We start from the raw sequence: 18,110 nt of genomic DNA, 5'->3' as shown, positions 1-18,110 counted from the left end.
CCTGATCTCTTGGTTCTCTTTTCTTTATCATTTGATTCTAGGCTTTATTTTCTACGTAATTGATGGAAGGCTTGGGAGTGACATTGATTGTGAGGGAAACATGACCATCTCCCTTTTTTCTCTTGAGCTCCTGTCTTTTCAGAATGACTGTTTACAGAGAAGGTCTCTAAAGTTTCTCCTAGCCAGGAAATTTTCATGCACCACTACTTAATTAGCAATTGAAATCTTGATTGTACCACGCTGATTTTACCAGGTTAACTCTTTTTGATTATGTAAGAGATTTTAATATTTTTATAACAGTACTTTTTAAGAACCTTAACCTATTTTATTTATTTTATTTTTTATTTTGCTATCATTAATCCACAATTACATGAGGAACATTATGTTTACTAGACTCCCCCTATCACCAAGTCCCCCCCACATACCCGATTACAGTCTCTGTCCATCAGTGTAGTAAGATGCTATAGAGTCACTACTTGTCTTCTCTGTGTTGTACAGCCCTTCCCATGCGCCCCCCGATTATACATGCTAATCGTAAAGCCCCCATTCTTTTTTTTCCCCCCTGCCTTATCCCTTCCTTCCCACCCATATTCCCCAGTCCCTTTCTCATTGGTAACTGTTAGTCCATTCTTGGGTTCTGTGAGTCTGCTGCTGTTTAGCTCCTTCAGTTTTTTCTTTATTCTTATACTCCACACATGAGTGAAATCATTTGATACTTGTCTTTCTCTGCCTGGCTTATTTCACTGAGCATAATCCCCTCTAGCTCCATCCATGTTGTTGCAAATGGTAGGATTTGTTTTCTTCTTATGGCTGAATAATATTCCGTTGTGTATATGTACCACCTCTTCTTTACCCATTCATCTACTGATGGACACTTAGGTTGCTTCCATATCTTGGCTATTGTAAATAGTGCTGCGATAAACATAGGGGTGCATATGTCTTTTTCAAACTGGGATCCTGCATTCTTAGAGTAAATTCCTAGGAGTGGAATTCCTGGGTCAAATGGTATTTCTATTTTGAGCTTTTTGAGGAACATCCATACTGCTTTCCACAATGGTTGAACTAATTTACATTCCCATCAGCAGTGTAGGAGGGTTCCCCTTTCTCCACAACCTTGCCAAGATTTGTTGTTGTTTGTCTTAATGGTGGCGATTCTTACTGGTGTGAGGTGATATCTCATTGTGGTTTTAATTTGCATTTCTCTGATGACTAGCAATGTGGAGCGTCTTTTCATGTGTCTGTTGGCCATCTGAATTTCTTCTTTGGAGAAGTGTCTGTTCAGCTCCTCTGACCATTTTTTATTAGATTATTTGCTTTTTGTTTGTTGAGGTGTGTGAGCTCTTTATATATTTTGGATGTCACCCCTTTCTCGGATCTGTCATTTATGAATATATTCTCCCATACTGTAGGATGGATTTTTGTTCTATTGGTGGTGTCCTTTGCTGTATAGAAGCTTTTCAGCTTGATATAGTCCCACTTGTTCATTTTTGCTTTTGTTTCCCTTGCCCGGGGAGATATGTTCATAAAGAACTTGTTCATGTTTATGTCCAAGAGATTTTTGCCTATGTTTTTTTCTAAGAGTTTTATGGTTTCATGACTTGCATTCAGGTCTTTGATCCATTTTTAATTTACTTTTGTGTATGGGGTTATACAGTGATCCAGTCGCATTCTCTTACATGTAGCTGTCCAGTTTTGCCAACACCATCTGTTGAAGAGGCTGTCATTTCCCCATTGTATGTCCATGGCTCCTTTATTGTATATTAATTGACCATATATGTTTGGGTTAGTATCTGTACTTTCTATCCTGTTCCTCTGGTCTGTGGGTCTGTTCTTGTGCCAGTACCAAATTGTCTTGATTACTGTGGCTTTGTAGTAGAGCTTGAAGTTGGGGAGTGAGATCCCCCCCCCCACTTTTTCTTCCTTCTCAGGATTGCTTTGGCTATTCGGGGTCTTTTGTGGTTCCATATGAATTTTAAAACTATTTGTTCCAGTTTGTTGAAGAATGCTGTTGGTATTTTTGATAGGGATTGCATCGAATCTGTATATTGCTTTAGGCAGGATGGCCATTTTGATGATATTAATTCTTCCTAGCCAAGAGCATGGGACGAGCTTCCAGTTGTTAGTGTCTTCCTTAATTTCTCGTAAGAGTGTCTTGTAGTTTTCAGGGTATAGGTCTTTCCCTTCCTTGGTTAGGTTTATTCCTAGGTATTTTATTCTTTTTGATACAATTGTGAATGGACTTGTTTTCTGATTTCTCTTTCTGCTAGTTCATTGTTAGTGTATAGGAAAGTCTCAGATTTCTGTGTATTAATTTTGTATCCTGCAACTTTGCTGAATTCTGATATTTGTTCTAGTAGTTTTAGAGTGGATTCTTTCGGGTTTTTTATGTACAATCTAATGTCATCTGCAAACAGTGACAGTTTGACTTCTTCTTTACCAATCTGGATGCTTTTTATTTCTTTGTTTTGTCTAATTGCTGTGGCTAGAACCTCCAGTACTATGTTGCATAACCATGGGTAGAGTCGGCATCCCTGTCTTCTTCCCAATCTTAGATGAAAGGCTTTCAGCTTCTCATTGTGAAGCATGATGTTGGCTCTGGGTTTGTCATATATGGCCTTTATTATGTTGAGGTACTTGCCTTGTATACCCATTTTGTTGAGAGTTTTTATCATGAATGGATGTTGAATTTTGTTGAATGCTTTTTCAGCATCTATGTGGATGATCATGTAGCTTTGTCCTTTTTGTTGATGTGGTGGATGATGATGACAGATTTTCGAATGTTGTGCCATCATTGCATCCCTGAATTGAATCCCACTTGATCATGGTGTATGATCTTCTTGATGTATTTTTGAATTTGGTTTTCTAATATTTTGTTGAGTATTTTTGTATCTATGTTCATTGGGGATATTAGAATATAATTTTCTTTCTTTGTGGTTTCTTTGCCTGGTTTTGGTGTTAGAGTGATGCTGGCTTCATAGAATGAGTTTGGAAGTATTCCCTCCTCTTCTATTTTTTGGAAAACTTGAAGGAGAATAGGTATTATGTCTTCTCTATATGTCTGATAAAATTCAGATGTGAATCCATCTGGCCCGGGGGTTTTGTTTTGGGTAGTTTTTTTATTACTGCTTCTATTTCGTTGCTGGTAATTGGTCTGTTTAGATTTTCTGTTTCTACCTTGGTTAGTCTTGGAAGGTTGTATTTTTCTAGGAAGTTGTCCATTTCCTCTAGGTTATTCAGTTTGTTAGCATATAGATTCTCATAGTGTACTCTAATAATTCTTTGTATTTCTGTGGGGTCTGTCATGATGTTTCCTTTCTCATTTCTGGTTCTGTTTATGTGTGTAGATACTCTTTTTCTCTTAATAAGTCTGGCTAGGGGCTTATCTATATTGTTTATTTTCTCAAGGAACCAGCTCTTGTTTTCATTGATTTTTTCTGTTGTTTCATTCTTCTCAGTTTTATTTATTTCTTCTCTGATTTTTATTATGTCCCTCCTTCTGCTGACTTTGGGCCTCATTTGTTTTTCTTTTTCCCGTTTCAATAATTGTGACTTTAGACTATTCATTTGGGATTGTTGTTTCTTCTTTAAATAGGCCTGGATTGCTATATACTTTCCTCTGAGAAATGCCTTCACTGCATCCCACAGAAGTTGGGGCTTTGTGCTGTTGTTGTCATTTGTCTTCATATATTGCTTGATCTCTGTTTTAATTTGGTCATTGATCCATTGATTATTTAGGAGCATGTTGTTAAGCCTCCATGTGTTTGTCAGCCTTTTTGTTTTTTTAGTACAATTTATTTCTAGTTTTATATCTTTGTGGTCTGAGAAGTTGGTTGGTAGAATTTCAATCTTTTTGAATTTACTGAGGCTCTTTTTGTGGCCTAGTATGTGGTCTATTCTGGAAAATGTTCCATGTGCACTTGAGAAGAATGTATCCTGCTGCTTTTGGGTGTAGAGTTCTGTAGATGTCTGTTAGGTCCATCTGTTCTAGTGCATTGTTCAGTGCCTCTGTGTCCTTACTTATTTTCTGTCTGGTGGATCTGTCCTTTGGAGTGACTGGTGTGTTGAAGTTTCCTAGAATGAATGCATTGCATTCTATTTCCTCCTTTAATTCTGTTAGTATTTGTTTCACATATGTGGGTGCATATATATTTATAATGGTTATATCCTCTTGTTGGACTGACCCTTTTATCATCATGTAATGTCCTTCTTTATCTCTTGTACTTTCTTTGTTTTGAATTCTATTTTGCCTGATACAAGTACTGCAACACCTGCCTTTTTCTCCCTATTAGTTGCATGAAATATCTTTTTCCATCCCTTGACTTTTAGTCTGTGTATGTCTTTGGGTTTGAGGTGAGTCTCTTGTAAGCAGCATATAGATGTGTCTTGTTTTTTTATCCATGCTATTACTCTGTGTCTTTTGATTGGTGCATTCAGTCCATTTACATTGAGGGTGGTTATTGAAAGATATGTACTTATTGCCATTTCAGGCTTTAGATTTGTGGTTACCAAAGGTTCAAGGGTAGCTTCTTTACTATCTAATCGTCTAACTTAACTCACTTATTAAGCTATTATAAACACAGTCTGATGATTCTTTATTTCTCTCCCTTCTTATTCCTCCTCCTCCATTCTTTATATGTCAGTTGTTTTAATCTGTACTCTTTTGTGTTTCCTTTGGCTGCTTTTGTGCACAGTTGATTTTCTTTTTTGCCTTTAGTTAGTATTTGATTTGTCTGCTTTCTTTGGTGTGATTTTGTTTTCTCTGTTGACATCTATTTAGCCTTAAGGATTCTTGCATCTAGAGCAGTCCCTTTAAAATATCCTGTAGAGGGTGTTTTCTAGGAGGCAAATTCCCTCAACTTTTGTTTTTCTAGGAATTGTTTAATCCCTCCTCCATATTTAAATGATAATTGTGCTGGATACAGTATTCTTGGTTCAAGGCCCTTCTGTTTCATTACATTAAATATATCATGCCTTTCTCTTCTAGCCTGTGAGGTTTCTGTTGAGAACTCTGATGATAGCCTGATGGGTTTTCCTTTTTAGGTGACCTTTTTTCTCTCTCTGGCTGCCTTTAATACTCTGTCTTGTCTTTCATCTTTGCCATTTTAATTGTTATATGTCTTGGTGTTGTCCTCCTTGTGTCCCTTGTGTTGGGATATCTTTGGGCTTCCTTGTTCTGAGCGACTATTTCCTCCCCCAGCTTGGGGAAGTTTTCAGCAATTGTTTCTTCAAAGATACTTTGTATCCCTTTTTCTCTCTCTTCTTCTTCTGGTACCCCTATAATGCGAATATTTTTGCATTTGGATTGGTCACACAGTTCTCTTTATATTCTTTCATTCCTGGACATCCTTTTCTCTCTCTCTCTGCCTCAGCTTCTCTGCATTCCTGTTCTCTGATTTCTGTTCCTTTAATGGCCTCTTGCACCTCATCCAGTCTGCTCTTAAGTCCTTCCAGAGATTCTTTTATTTCTGTATTCTCCTTCCCAACTTGATCTTTTAGCTCTTGCATATTTCCCTGCAGGCCCATCAGCATGGTTATGACCTTTATTTTGTATTCTTTTTCAAGAAGATTGGTTAAATATATCTCCCCAGGCCCCCTATCTGGGGTTGTCTGGGTGATTCTGGACTGGACCAAATTCTGCCTTTTCATGGTGATAGAGGTAGTCGTAGGCAGGTAGTGCGTGTGTCAGCTGGGAGAACAAAGTCCCTTCCTGCTTGCTGGTTGCCCTGCCACTCTCCGCCGCTTGTGTAGGTTCCCCACACACCGGGAGCAGCCCCTGGGGCAGCTCAGAGCCCTGTGGGGGGAGGCAGGTGCACCCGGTGTGCTCTCCTACGAGAACGGTGCCCCTTCCCACCCTGTCCCAGCTTTCTCTGCCTGCGCTGGCTGCCCCGGGCCTGACCCTGGCGGCCGTGTGCTGGGAGGAGGCTCTGGGCGGCTCTTGTGGGTGTGGTCACTCCCAGGCTGCTCGGCCGGGGCTACTGTGGAAGGGGAATGAACATCAGGCTGTTTATTTCCATGAGGGCCTTCAGAGCTGTGTTTCTATCTGGGGGTTAGGGTGCCTGGAGTTCCCCAGAATTTCCATCTGCTAGGCTGAGTGTGCCGGGATGATTCTGTCCACCTGTGAGACCCCTGTCCCTTTAAGACTTTCAAAAAGCACTCACTTTTTTTTTGTCCCAGGAGAGCCAGCTGCGGGGAACTGCTTGCAGATTTTACTTTTCTGTTTCCCTGATATCTAGGGCATCATGCACTGTGTGTCTGTGCTCCCGGTGTGGATTACTGGGGCTAGGTATTTAACAGTCCTGCACTTCCACTCCCTCCCTGCTCTTGACTCCTCTCCTCCCACCTGGGAGCTGGGGTGTGGGGGGGCACTCAGGTCCCACTGGGCTGCAGCTTGTATCTTACCCCCTTCGTGAGATGCCAAGTTCTCGCAGATGTAGATGTAGCCTGGCTGTTGTACTGTATCCTGTGGTCTCTCTGTTAGGCGTAGTTTTATTTGCTGTATTTTCAAAAATATATATGGTTTTAGGAGGAGATTTCCGCTGCTCTACTCATGCTGCCATCTTCCCAGAATCCCCCGAACCTTAACCTATTTTTATTCAGATAATTCTTTCAGTGGCATTTTTAATTGAATCAATTTTCTCAGTCACAATGTGCACATACCACAAAGACCTATCAGGAAATATATGTTGAGGTCACTTGTGATAGATTGTTGCAACTTCTTTATGACATTGTGAGGAATTTAAGAAGAAAGCTCAGGATGTGCAATCATGTAATCAATTCTGAGAATAAATCTCAAGTATAGTCCCTAGTGATTGTGCCCAGCTTTGGATTTGGAATCAGTAAGCATGAATGACTGAAAAGAAGAGTTTTAGAGATAAAAATAATGTCAAATTCACCTGTTCTTGTGTTGATTGCAGTGGAGTTCTTGTGCCAGGAGGCTTTGGAATCAGAGGAACGCAGGGAAAAATCCAGGCGATTTCTTGGGCAAGGACAAAGAAGATTCCTTTTCTGGGTAAAGCTTGTGTTCCTGGATGCTACCTATGAGTTTATTCAATTTTTCGTACCTAGTTGGGGTAACACTTAATAGGGCTTGTTAACATTGAAAGCTATGAACTCACATTTGAACATTCAGGCACCAAGGAGTCTGCTACAGGGTCAGCAGACTATGTCCTGCAGGCCATACTTGATTCGCACTCAGTTTTTATAAATAAGGTTTTATAGGAACAAGCTACATCAATTTGTTTACAGATTGTCTGTGTTTGCCTTTGTGGTACAATGGCTGAGTCTGAAGTCCTACAGCCAGAAAAGCCTAAGATTTTTGCTATGTGCCCCTTTATAGAAAAAGGTTGTTGGTCTAGGAGAACGTAACTCCATTCTGGTTGGGTAGCAAGGGGCTGGGAGAAACTGCTGCCTACAGCTGCCCTTACTTTCTCCAATTTCCACCTGAATCTGTCTTTTCACCACATCATGCAGAGAATTATTTAAAGGAATTCCACAACATTCTTTCTACTCAGAAAAACAAGAGTTGAAATTTATATTTCTAGAAAAGATAATACAGAGAGACCATCCAATGTCACAGAAAGAGCTGAGTTAAAATTGTTACAGCTGGATGTTCTGTTCAAATTGTAAAGCATGGCTTCTGGGCCAATGAAACAAGATGAAATGGACCCTTGATGGGATAAAGGCAGCCTAGCAGCTGGGGACTCAGGGGGGAAGCTCATGGGGAGAGGCTGTTTTTGACACTGTGCTTGGATGTGCTGCTGGGTTGATGAACCAAGCCCACAGGCTTCAGTGCTTTTCCTATCGGCAGACTGTTCATTTCCCCCACTGCCTCCTGTTCTTTCATTAGCTTCCTAGGTCCTACCCACGTGGGAGCCATTTTGAAAAGACAGGCCAGGGTTAGTTACCTTGAAAGCTTGCTTTGTTTTACCAGTCTAAGCTCATCTGGGCCTCTGTTTTCTTTTGAAGTAATCTTGTTTGGTTTCTGTCTAAATGTGGCAAGTGTTCAGATAGTTTTTACTGTATAGAACGTTGAAACTCTTTAGTTTTCTTTTTAACATAGTGTCTTGCCAATGGGTTTCAGCCCCAGGCAAGTTCGCTTTGGATTCAGTGTGACCAAAGGAATCGACAGCAAAACGTTCTTGGGGTGAAAGGGTTTATTACCTGGCTTGTTCTCCGGCGGTAGGTTAAGCACTAGCGTCTCTGCCTCCGCCCAGAGCACTGGGCCGAGCTCACTATATAGCACAATAATAGCTTATTGCCTACAGGTGTGGAAGTGGCAGCGCAGCAACAGGCCAGTTACATCATCAGGTGGTTTAAGTTCAGTGAGGATCCTGGCCATAGGAACCCCAGCTTCCCCACACATAGCATCTCCTTATGTTCTAGCCATGCAGAACTTTCTCAAGTTCCCCCAAAGTGCTCAGCTTGTTGCTTGCCTATCAACTTTTGTTCTGGTGTGTCTGGTTGTGGATAAAATGAGAGTTTCTGTGGCCAGGATTCTCACCTGGCCCTGGTTGACTAGCTCACTGCACATCTGTGGGCAATATATGGCCGTTGACTATAAAAAGAGCTCCACCCAGTGCGCTGGGCGCAACACGGTGGCAGGGCTGCAAGGCTGCAGGAGAGCAGAGCAGAGGCTGGAGTGGTGGCAGCGCTGAGGACAGAGGCCCAGAGGACAGCTGTGTGGGACGACTGTGCAGAGAGGCCTGGAGGGCAGCTGTGCGGGCAGAGAGGCCCAGAGGCAGAGACCGGCCTGCTGCATACAGACTCACTCTGAGTGAACGGAATTTTAGTGACTGATGTGCCACCTGGAATAAAGTTGGCTATAACCCTTTCACCCCGAGAATGTTTTGCTGTCATTTTCTTTGGTCACATTGAATCCATAGCGAACTTTCCTGGGGCTGAGACCCATTGACAAGACACTGGGGTATTGATTGCTCTCTCCTTTGAGTCTCTTGTATACCTTGGATATGTCTATAAAAGCATCTGGAATACTCCTTGACATTTGTTTATTAGAATTGGTGGGCCACAGTGAATGTGGAGATGGGTGAAGCAGGCCTCTCTGTGGCAACAGGCCTGCAGTTTCACCAGAGTTTGTTGTGTTTATTAAGCTCTCTGTTCAGTTCCATTTTGTCTCTCCCTTCCCTGTGGTCCTCCATGCCCAGGCCTCAGGGGAGATGCCAACTCCCCAGCCGCTGCTGCTTTCCTGCATGTGTTACAGGGCTGTTCTGAGCCTAGATGCCTGCCGCAACTGCCTGCTCCATGGCCCACCTGGGGACGCTTCTTAGGTCCCAGCTGGCTGGCCAGCCTCAGGCTGCCTTCAGGTGGAGCCTGTATCCAGGGCTTCCCCTCGGAGAAGAGGGAGGGTGAAGTCCCAGAGCAGGGAGACGCCCCCTTGAGGTGGGTGTTGGTAGATACTCTCGGAAGGAACGGGGCTCTGGCATAGCCCTGCAGCCCACACACATGCCTCGCTTTGGAGATGGGTTTGGAAGGAGGCAGATTTGCTGTTTGGACCTTGCCCTGTCCTCTTCTGTCCTTTACTGACCTCGTATTCCTTTTTCTTGTCTTGGTCTGGGTGGGTCAGGGTGAATCGATTGTCCAAACCCCTTCCTGCCTCTGCAGGACCCTTCTGAGTGCGGGGGCACAGCAGCCAACCCACAGTCAGGCTTGCCTTCTGGGAGCTAGCATTGCAGATGGAGAGAGAGACAGCAAACAGAGGGACAGAAAATATGAAGCAATACAAAATGTGATCGTTTGCTTTATATGTGTGCTTTTTCAAATAGGAGTTTGCCTTGGGATGCAGCTTGCAATGATTGAATTTGCAAGAAACTGCCTTAACTTGAAAGGTAAGTCCAAGATTTGGTAATAATCTTTTATTTAACAAAATTCTCATTGCTTAAAATATTTTTTAGCAGTACTGGTGAATTGCTGAACTTGTTTCTTAATCTTCAGATGCTGATTCCATGGAATTCGAGCTGAATGCCGGTGTTCCTGTGGTAAATTGGCCTGTTTATCTTCCTGGGTTGGGTCATTGTCATTTTGTTTGCTGCTTTGGCCTAAACTTATAAGGGTTTCATTACCACAGAAGAAACCCCACACCTCTTAGCCGACACCCCTAAGCCTCCTTTTCCACCTGCCCTAGGCAACTGTTAGTCTGATTTCAGTCTCAATGGATTCCGCCTATTCTGGACATTTCATATAAATGGACTCACACAATGTGTGGCCTTTTATGACTGGTTTCTTTCACTTAGCATGATGTTGTCACAGTCTGTCCATGCTGTAGCATCTATGAAGACTTTGTTTCTTTTTATTGCTGAGTAATATTCTGATATATGGACATATCACCTTTTATTAATCTATTTATCCACTGATGGACATTTGGGTGGTTTCTACTTTTTGGCTTTAATGAATAACGCTGCTGGGACCATTCATGTGCAAGTTGTTGTGTGGACATGTTTTCATTTCACTTGGAAGTGGAATTGTAGGTCATATGCTCATTGTATGTTTAACCTTTTGAGGAACTGTCAGACTGTTTTCAAAGTGGCTAAAACATTTCTCATTCCCACCGACAGTATATGAGGGTTCCAGTTTCTCCACATCCTCAGCACTCATTATTGTTATTGGTAAGCCATCTGTGTGGTTCAGAAGTTGTCTCTTATTGTGGCTTTGGTTTCCATTTCCCTGATGGCCAAGGATGTTGAGCATCTTTTCAGGTGCTTATAGGCCACTTATATATCATTTTTGCAGAAATGTTTATTCAGATCCTTTACCCATTTTTAAACTGGGTTATTTGTCTTTTTATTATTAAGTTGTAAGAGTTCTTAACATATTCTAGATACAAGTTCCTTATTAGATGTGTGATTTGCACTGCTGACATTTTGGGCCAGATGATTCTCTGCGGTGGGGGGCCGGCCTGTGTCCTGTAGGGCGTTCAGCCGCATCTTTGTCCTCTGCCCACTAGATGTCAGTGGCACCCTCCTCCTAACCCCTATTATGACACGAAAAATACCTCCAGGCATTGCCAAACATCCCCTGGGGCACAGGCTCTGGCACAGCCCACCTGGAGAATCCCTTATTTAGAGAAAGTCACTTCTGTTCCTCTCCCCTCCAGCCTATTCCCTTATTTCCTTTATGGCAGCCATTAATTCTCCTTTTTTTTAAATGGGATATCTTTCCATGTGAAAAATATAAGTAAACCTGCATGTCTGCTTGGAAGCCCTTCCCCTTCTTATGTAAATGGTAGCATACTCTGCACATTTTTTTCTGCCTTGCTCTTTTTCACTTAACATTCTATGCTGGCGATCATTCCATGGAAGGATATAGAGACAGTCTTCACTCTTTTTTATAGCTAGCAATTCAGACCATAATGAACCGTCACTACCCAGCCAGATGGTACTTTTAAGTCTTATGCTCAAAAGACCTAACACTAGTGAAGAGTTCCTCATGAGGCTGTAATATAAATGTGCTTCCTGACGAATGGCGGAAATGGCTGTGAAGGCAAATCATGGGTTTTCTTTTCTAAGATAATACTGTATGGGCCACAGGCACGCTGCCCCCAAATGTGCCGCGTTGGTTCATGGACTGTTTTGAGCTGAAGGCAGTTGAGACCCTGTGGGCTCAAGAGCAGCTTTTGCCCCTCTCTTGCCTACGTAGGAAAATCGAAGTTGGAGTCTGTTGGGCAGGAAGAAATTTCCTCTCCCCCTCAAGGTTCTTCTAGCTGGTTTAAGAATCAAATGGACATGAGATAGATTAACAGAGGAAAAAACCAAAGTGTAACTGCGTACAGGGAATCCACAGATATGGGCTCCACAGGGAGAAGGAGGTGTACGTGCCATCCTAAACCTTGGGGAAGGGGGTAGGGGTCTGAGACTTCAAAGAAAACGGGAAGCAATTTAAAGGAATATGAAAAGAGTTCAGTATTTGATAATCAAATATTTCCTGGGCCACACAGGAAAATGAGGGCGCAGAGAGGAACTTTAACAGACTTAGCCACAGCCCTCCCAGCCTACCACACCTAGTTTACATTACAGTATAACTATGTATTATATGATAACTCTCCCTTCCTGGTCTACGGGCCTCTGTCTAAATTCTTTTTACATAAGTTTCTTTCAGAGGCTTTTGGGCCTTGATTGTTCTCAACTCTGAAATAATCTGCATGTCATAATGGTACAACTTGGTACAGGTCTTTCCCAAAATGAGGGTTATTACCAGAGATAAACTTTATGTGACTGATCTGTATGGCAGGGCAAACATCCAATTATTAAACATCTGCTCTTATTGTCCTGTGAATTGCCCTCCGCCCCTTTGAAGCCCCAGGGTCCCTATTTCATTTCTTAGCTCAGGATGGCGTCTAAGCCTCATTTTACCTTTCTGTCTGGGAATCTCTCATGTGTGTGGGCTCTGTACATATGAAATTAAATTCTATTTTCTCCTGTTAATCCATCTCACGTTAATTTGCTTCTTAGACTAGTGAGAAGAACCTTGAAGGGTAGAGGAAAAAATTCTTCCTCCGCAGCAGTACTCCGGGAGTGGAAGTGATTTTGATCTGTAGGTGCTACTGTTAGATGGCTTTGGCCAGGTTAATTCTTTGATGACTGCCCTTTGCTGGGGCATGTGCACCTACTCACACACATATACGGGCATGTTTCCTTTTTAACAAATAGGTGTGCTAGTGTGCTGGAGACACTGCTCCCCCTTACTTTTTGTACGGCTCACTCCACAGCAGTGCATAGGGATCTTCCACATGCTTGCTCTGCTCTATGCATCATGCTTTATTTAACCAGGCTCATATTGATGAATATTGAGGTTGGGTCCATTATTTTGCTACTTTAAATCATGCTGCAAATTAGTATCCATGCACATATGTCCTATACCATCTTCTATGGGACACATTCCTAGAAGGGGAATTACTAAATCTGAGGATATGTGCATTTTACATTTTGATAGCTTCTATACTCCTGAGATGAGAACAATAAAACCTAATTGCTGTTGAACATCTTTATGGCCTGCAATCAGATTGCTGGAGAAAAATAGCCTGAAGAGCCAGCATTTGTGATGATGGTGAAAAGTCTTATTAAAGAAAAAGACCAAGGTAATAGAACTACCAGGCAGCAAACACCAGGAAGTCTGGGGAATCATGAAAACTTGAGCAAACAACTAAAACTTGTAAGCACATTTACATTGGGTAAGGGTCATTCTGGTCCTTGTAACTAAAAAAGTAAAAAAGTTAGAAACCAGCAGCCTCTTTTGCTGCTAAAGTCTGTTTCATGGGGGTGTGGGAGGAAAAATAATTTTCTCTCCATGCTTCTATGTTTTTGGCTGACACCCCCTGTAATAAAACACAGATTAAGAGGAGAAAAACAGAAGTTTCCTAACATATGTACCTCCTGTATACATGGCAGACCCAGGCAAACTGAGGAACTCCCTGAAGTGGCCCAAGCCACCAGCTTAAGTACAGTCTTCAGCCAAAGACCAAAAAAAACCAAACCAAACACCATGGGGGGGGGGGGACAGTTATCAGAAAAAGCATAGTAAACAAGGTTATGGTTGTTATGCAGATTTAAGTCTGTCTTATGCATTGATAAGAGTGTCTAGACTTGGTTGTCCTCTTCCTGGTACTGAGAGGGAGATGCCCTTACAAATGGAGATTTTCCTTATACATGTAAATGTCTCTTACAAAAGGGTAACTTTTACTGAGTTTTAAGAGCTTTTTGCTTGCCTGCTGTTGCTTAGGAAAAAAATCAGCCTAGAATAATCTTTATGTCAGAGGCGTATTTTGGGATGGCAAATTCTGCTCCCCTTGTGGGCCATCATGACCCTCCTTTGGCATGCATGATGGTCTTATGTTTACTTATGAAATCAGTAGAGACACTGGCATCTAGGGCAGATTTCTAAAAGGCGGTGTTTCCTATACACATAAAAGGAGAGAGATTTTTCCCTAAGAGTGAAGGTAGTAGACTCTGAGTCTGAGAGTGTCAGGAGTAAAATTTGTTTTATTGTCATTTCTCTGCTTAAGCCACAAGGTGAAATAGAAAGCTCTGGGATTTTGCAGAATATTTAGGATTCTACAGCAAGTCTGATTTTTTTGGGCCTACTTCAAAGTAGCTTTACCTGACTTGCAGATGATGCTTACCAAGAACACAGCTGTGGCCGACTTGCATTCTGACTCTAGATCAATCACATGGCTGCTGCTGACAACCTTGACCTTGAATTTGACTTCAGATCTCTCCAGTTCATGTAGGGGGTGGTTTGTGGCATCATGGATATTATATTTAGAACATCTTTTACTTTTGAGACATACATAGGAAGAATGATCTTAATCCAATGTTTAAGTACAAGGATATGCTTAGTTTTTAGCATTCCTTTTCTATTTATTGAAAATAGTTCTGAATAAGGTATAACATCCTGGAAACAGAATTCATATTCTACCATTAACCACATCAACATACACATGCACACTTGGATGATGGTATTGTTGGGAAATGCATTCTGTACAGGTCTCCCCACACACTGGGTGAGAACTCAACATAGGAGAGGGCTCTTGACTCTGATGGAGAAAGAATTCATGAGGGGGTTGAGCAGTGTGGGAAAAATGGAAGTTCCTATGGCCAGGATTCTCACCTGACCCTAAACTACTTGATGGAATTGGCTTCCTGCTAGGCTAACACTTCCACACCCATAGGCAATAAGCTATGACTGGCTGAGTCACTATATAAAGAGCTCTACCCAGTGCTCTGGGTGGAGGTGGAGATGGAGGTGGATTATGGACCTGAGGACTGCTGGGTGCAGACATGATTCTAGTGCTTGACCAATTGCCGGGAGAGTAAAGCAGGGTATAAAAGCCCTTTTACCCCAAGAACGTTCTGTTGTTGTTTCTCGGTTTCACTGAATCCATAGTGAACCTGCCCGGGGCTGAAACCCTCAGGCAAGACAAGCAGGTACAAGCGAACAGTAGTTTAACAACGCAAAGGTGCACATTCAAGGAGGGAGTGTGGGCATGCTCCAGAAGTCAGCAGTATAGTTGGGAGTGGGTGGCCTTATAGCTGGAGTTTTAACAAGGGGTGCAATATTCATCAGGATGGGTGGGTTTTTCTTGGAATAGGGAGAGGATATCTGGGAAATAGGGTGACTCCTTTTTGTCCTTAGATGGTCTGCCTCAGAACTGTCCTGGCACCAAGGGGTGTGATTTTTAGTATACTAATGAGTATATAATGAACTCTGAGGTAACTGTAGGTTATTTTTGTTCCCCATCCTGAATCTAGCTGATTTGAACCGGTTAAAAACTGCATTCTGTTTTGCCATCAGTTATTTTCTTAAAATTGAGCTGGTTTGTTTTCACTTAACCTGTTCTGCCAGCTGGGCACAGGAACTGGCCTCGAGCTTTTCCCGAATTGCACCTGCCTGTGTCAGTATTGGTAAGGACAAGTGAGAAATTTGAAGTATTTTAGGCAGATGTGAATGCAAATTTGAGATTGTGGCATTGAATTATTTCAGTTTTAGTTGCTTTTCAAAGATAGGACTTCTTTTACCCCATTTTGATCCAGAGATTTTTGAAATTCAAAATTATTTTCCCATCTGATGCAGGGGATTTGTGATATAGTCCCATATAATTAAAAGTCGATTCAGGTAAAGGGTAATTTGTGTTCTACATTAAGCATGATTCATGCATACAATTTTCCTACCTTTAGTTGAAGCCCTGTTTGAAGCATCATCTTCTTCCATTTATTTTTCAACAGCTTCATATGGAAAGTAAAGTAATAGGCATTAGAAACACCCAGAGTAACCTTTCAAGCAACTTTTATTACTTTGAAAAGTGCTTTGCATTCAGAACATTCTAGTAAGCATCTCCTGACTAACAAAGCGACCTTACAGAAGTCATTTGGAGCTTAGTTTGGACTGAGGAACTTGTTCCCCATAAAAGCTGCCATCAAGAAGACAGCTGTACTATAGGTAAAACAGCCTTTTATAGAGCGGTCTGGGAGCCTAACAGCTATTAAATCCTGTCTGTGGGGACGGAAGTAGACTCAGACTTCATATCAGGCTGTTGGTTGTAGTAACCACTTTCTATCTAGAGAAAGAAAAATTTCTTCCAGTCATGGTAGCTGCTGCCTAATGGCTAGGGCATCTTCTCTACCTGACACCCTCCCTCTTACCCAGGTCTGCTTTTTGAAAGGAGCCAGCATGGTACTTGGAGTGCCGCCCCCATTAGTGAATCACAAGGGCAGTTCATAATTTTAACAATAAATGAATGACTAAATGAGTACTTCTTCAGAGCTAATGTACTTTAAAGCTTTTATACCTTACGCTCAATGGGAAATGCCTTAGGAATAGGTATTTCAACCACTTGAAAGATTTTTTTTTTTTGCCATAGAAATACCTGGTTGCTAGTGGAAAGCAGTTATTAAAAAGAAGAAAGTCACTGTGCATTTGGAGCTTGTCCACTTAAGTGCAGTCCTAAATACAGTGTATTACAAATGAGTGGCCACCACAAGCCTGCTTGCAGTTTAGTTGGGGATTCAGGATGTAGACTAGTGAAGCATACAGCCAAATATATGGGCAGTATGTGAGTTATGCCCTCATTAATGCTACCAGTGTTGTCAACTAGAACTTTCTGCTATCATAGAATGCTCTGTATCCATGCCATTCAGTATGATAGCCACTAGCTATGTGAGGTTATGGAGCCCTTGAAAGTGCAGCTGGTGTGACCAAGGAACTGAATTTAAAATTTTATTTAGTTTTATTTAATTTAAATGTCCATAGCCACCTGATCTAGCCACAGTATTGCACAGCACAGGTGGACCTTAGGTGCTTAAATTCAGAGTCAGGACAAATTATTGTAGGTTACAGTGTGAAGGGAAGATTGTCAAAGGCTTAGAGACTTAGTAGAAAGGAGGGGAGGCAAATGCCAGGCCAGAATGTTCAAGATTTGGTCATAAAATAGTGAGTAGCTTGACTGGAGCACATGACTCCTTAGGGAACTGGAGGGAAATAAAGGAGATTGGTTTGGATTTTGTGGAGGTCCTTGAGTGTCAGTGTCAAATTAATCCTGAAGGCAACAGGGAGCCAGTAAGATAAGACCTGTCAACTGTGGCATATTATGCAAATACCATACTTGTTACTGAAGACTTTACAATAGAGTGGGTGCTTTAGGAAGATTCAGCTGGCATGAGAGCTAGAGGGATGAGATGGGAGAAAAGGCTCCTGGCAGGGCATGTGGCTGAGTATTACAGCAGCCTCCGCCTGCCATCTGAAGAGCTGGGTTGGAGCAGGAGTTGTAGAAAGACCTGGCTGGCAGAGTAGCCTTATGGAATGAATCGACACGATTTAGTGACTGGATAGTCAAGGATCATCCATTCAGCAAATAGCTGTTAAGCCTTTCCATGTGCCAGGCTCTTATCTAGACCCGGGGATACATCGCTAAAAGAACAGATAAAAGTCCTTGCCCTGGCGGAGCCTATAGTCTTGGAAAGATTGGAGTTTTGTGGCTGACAAAATGCTTGTTCTTTTGATTCAAGAGGAAATTCAGGTGGATCTTGTTGGATGTGGGAGATGAGATAAATGCTGGAAACCAGGCCAAGAAGACCAATGAAATAGACATGTGCACATCCATACAGATGCTGCACACCCACAACACTCCCTATGTTCTCACTCTTCTTGAGGGGTAACCCTCAGATGATAATTGATCCAAGCCAGTAGTCTGAGCCAGAGGGAAGATATCCCTCCCATGTGTGCATTGCTACCGTTCTTGAGGCTTTGCAAGCTTGCCCCGCTTGCCCTGGAGGCCTCCTGCCTAGCCCCAGCCTCTGCCCTTGGACCACCCCCAACTCCTGGCAGACTCTTGGTATCACCTCATCTTCCCGAAGCCCATTCACATCCCTCTGTGACCTGGGATGTCCACGCTCTGGAGCCAGTGTGCCTTCTGTTCCTCCCAGCTGGCTTTCCCCCCAGAATGTAGTGTGCCTGTCCCCTCAACTGCCTTGCGCTTGGACATGATGTGTTTATGTGGCGTGTTTTCTCTCCTTTTCAATGCCCAGTGCTGCCCCTTCCTTGCAGGCTCCTCTCAAGGCTTTTGCCGCAAATCCCAGCTGAAATACTATTCCTTTGATTAAGCCTTT

The 18,110-nt window shown here is 42.4% G+C and overlaps 1 protein-coding gene across 1 annotated transcript in view; it reads left to right on the top strand.

Moving 5' to 3' along the window:
- Positions 1-18,110, top strand: part of CTPS2 (CTP synthase 2) — a 128,701-nt gene that overhangs the window by 42,848 nt on the left and 67,743 nt on the right. The window contains 3 exon segments of the mRNA XM_073227464.1: positions 6,915-7,009; positions 9,780-9,842; positions 9,949-9,992. Coding sequence (XP_073083565.1) covers positions 6,915-7,009; positions 9,780-9,842; positions 9,949-9,992 — 202 coding nt within the window.

Source organism: Manis javanica, chromosome X (assembly GCF_040802235.1).
Source record: "Manis javanica isolate MJ-LG chromosome X, MJ_LKY, whole genome shotgun sequence".
Lineage (NCBI taxonomy): Eukaryota > Metazoa > Chordata > Mammalia > Pholidota > Manidae > Manis > Manis javanica.
The sequence above is the reverse complement of the archived record's forward strand: the minus strand, read 5'-3'. Positions and strand labels throughout refer to the sequence as shown.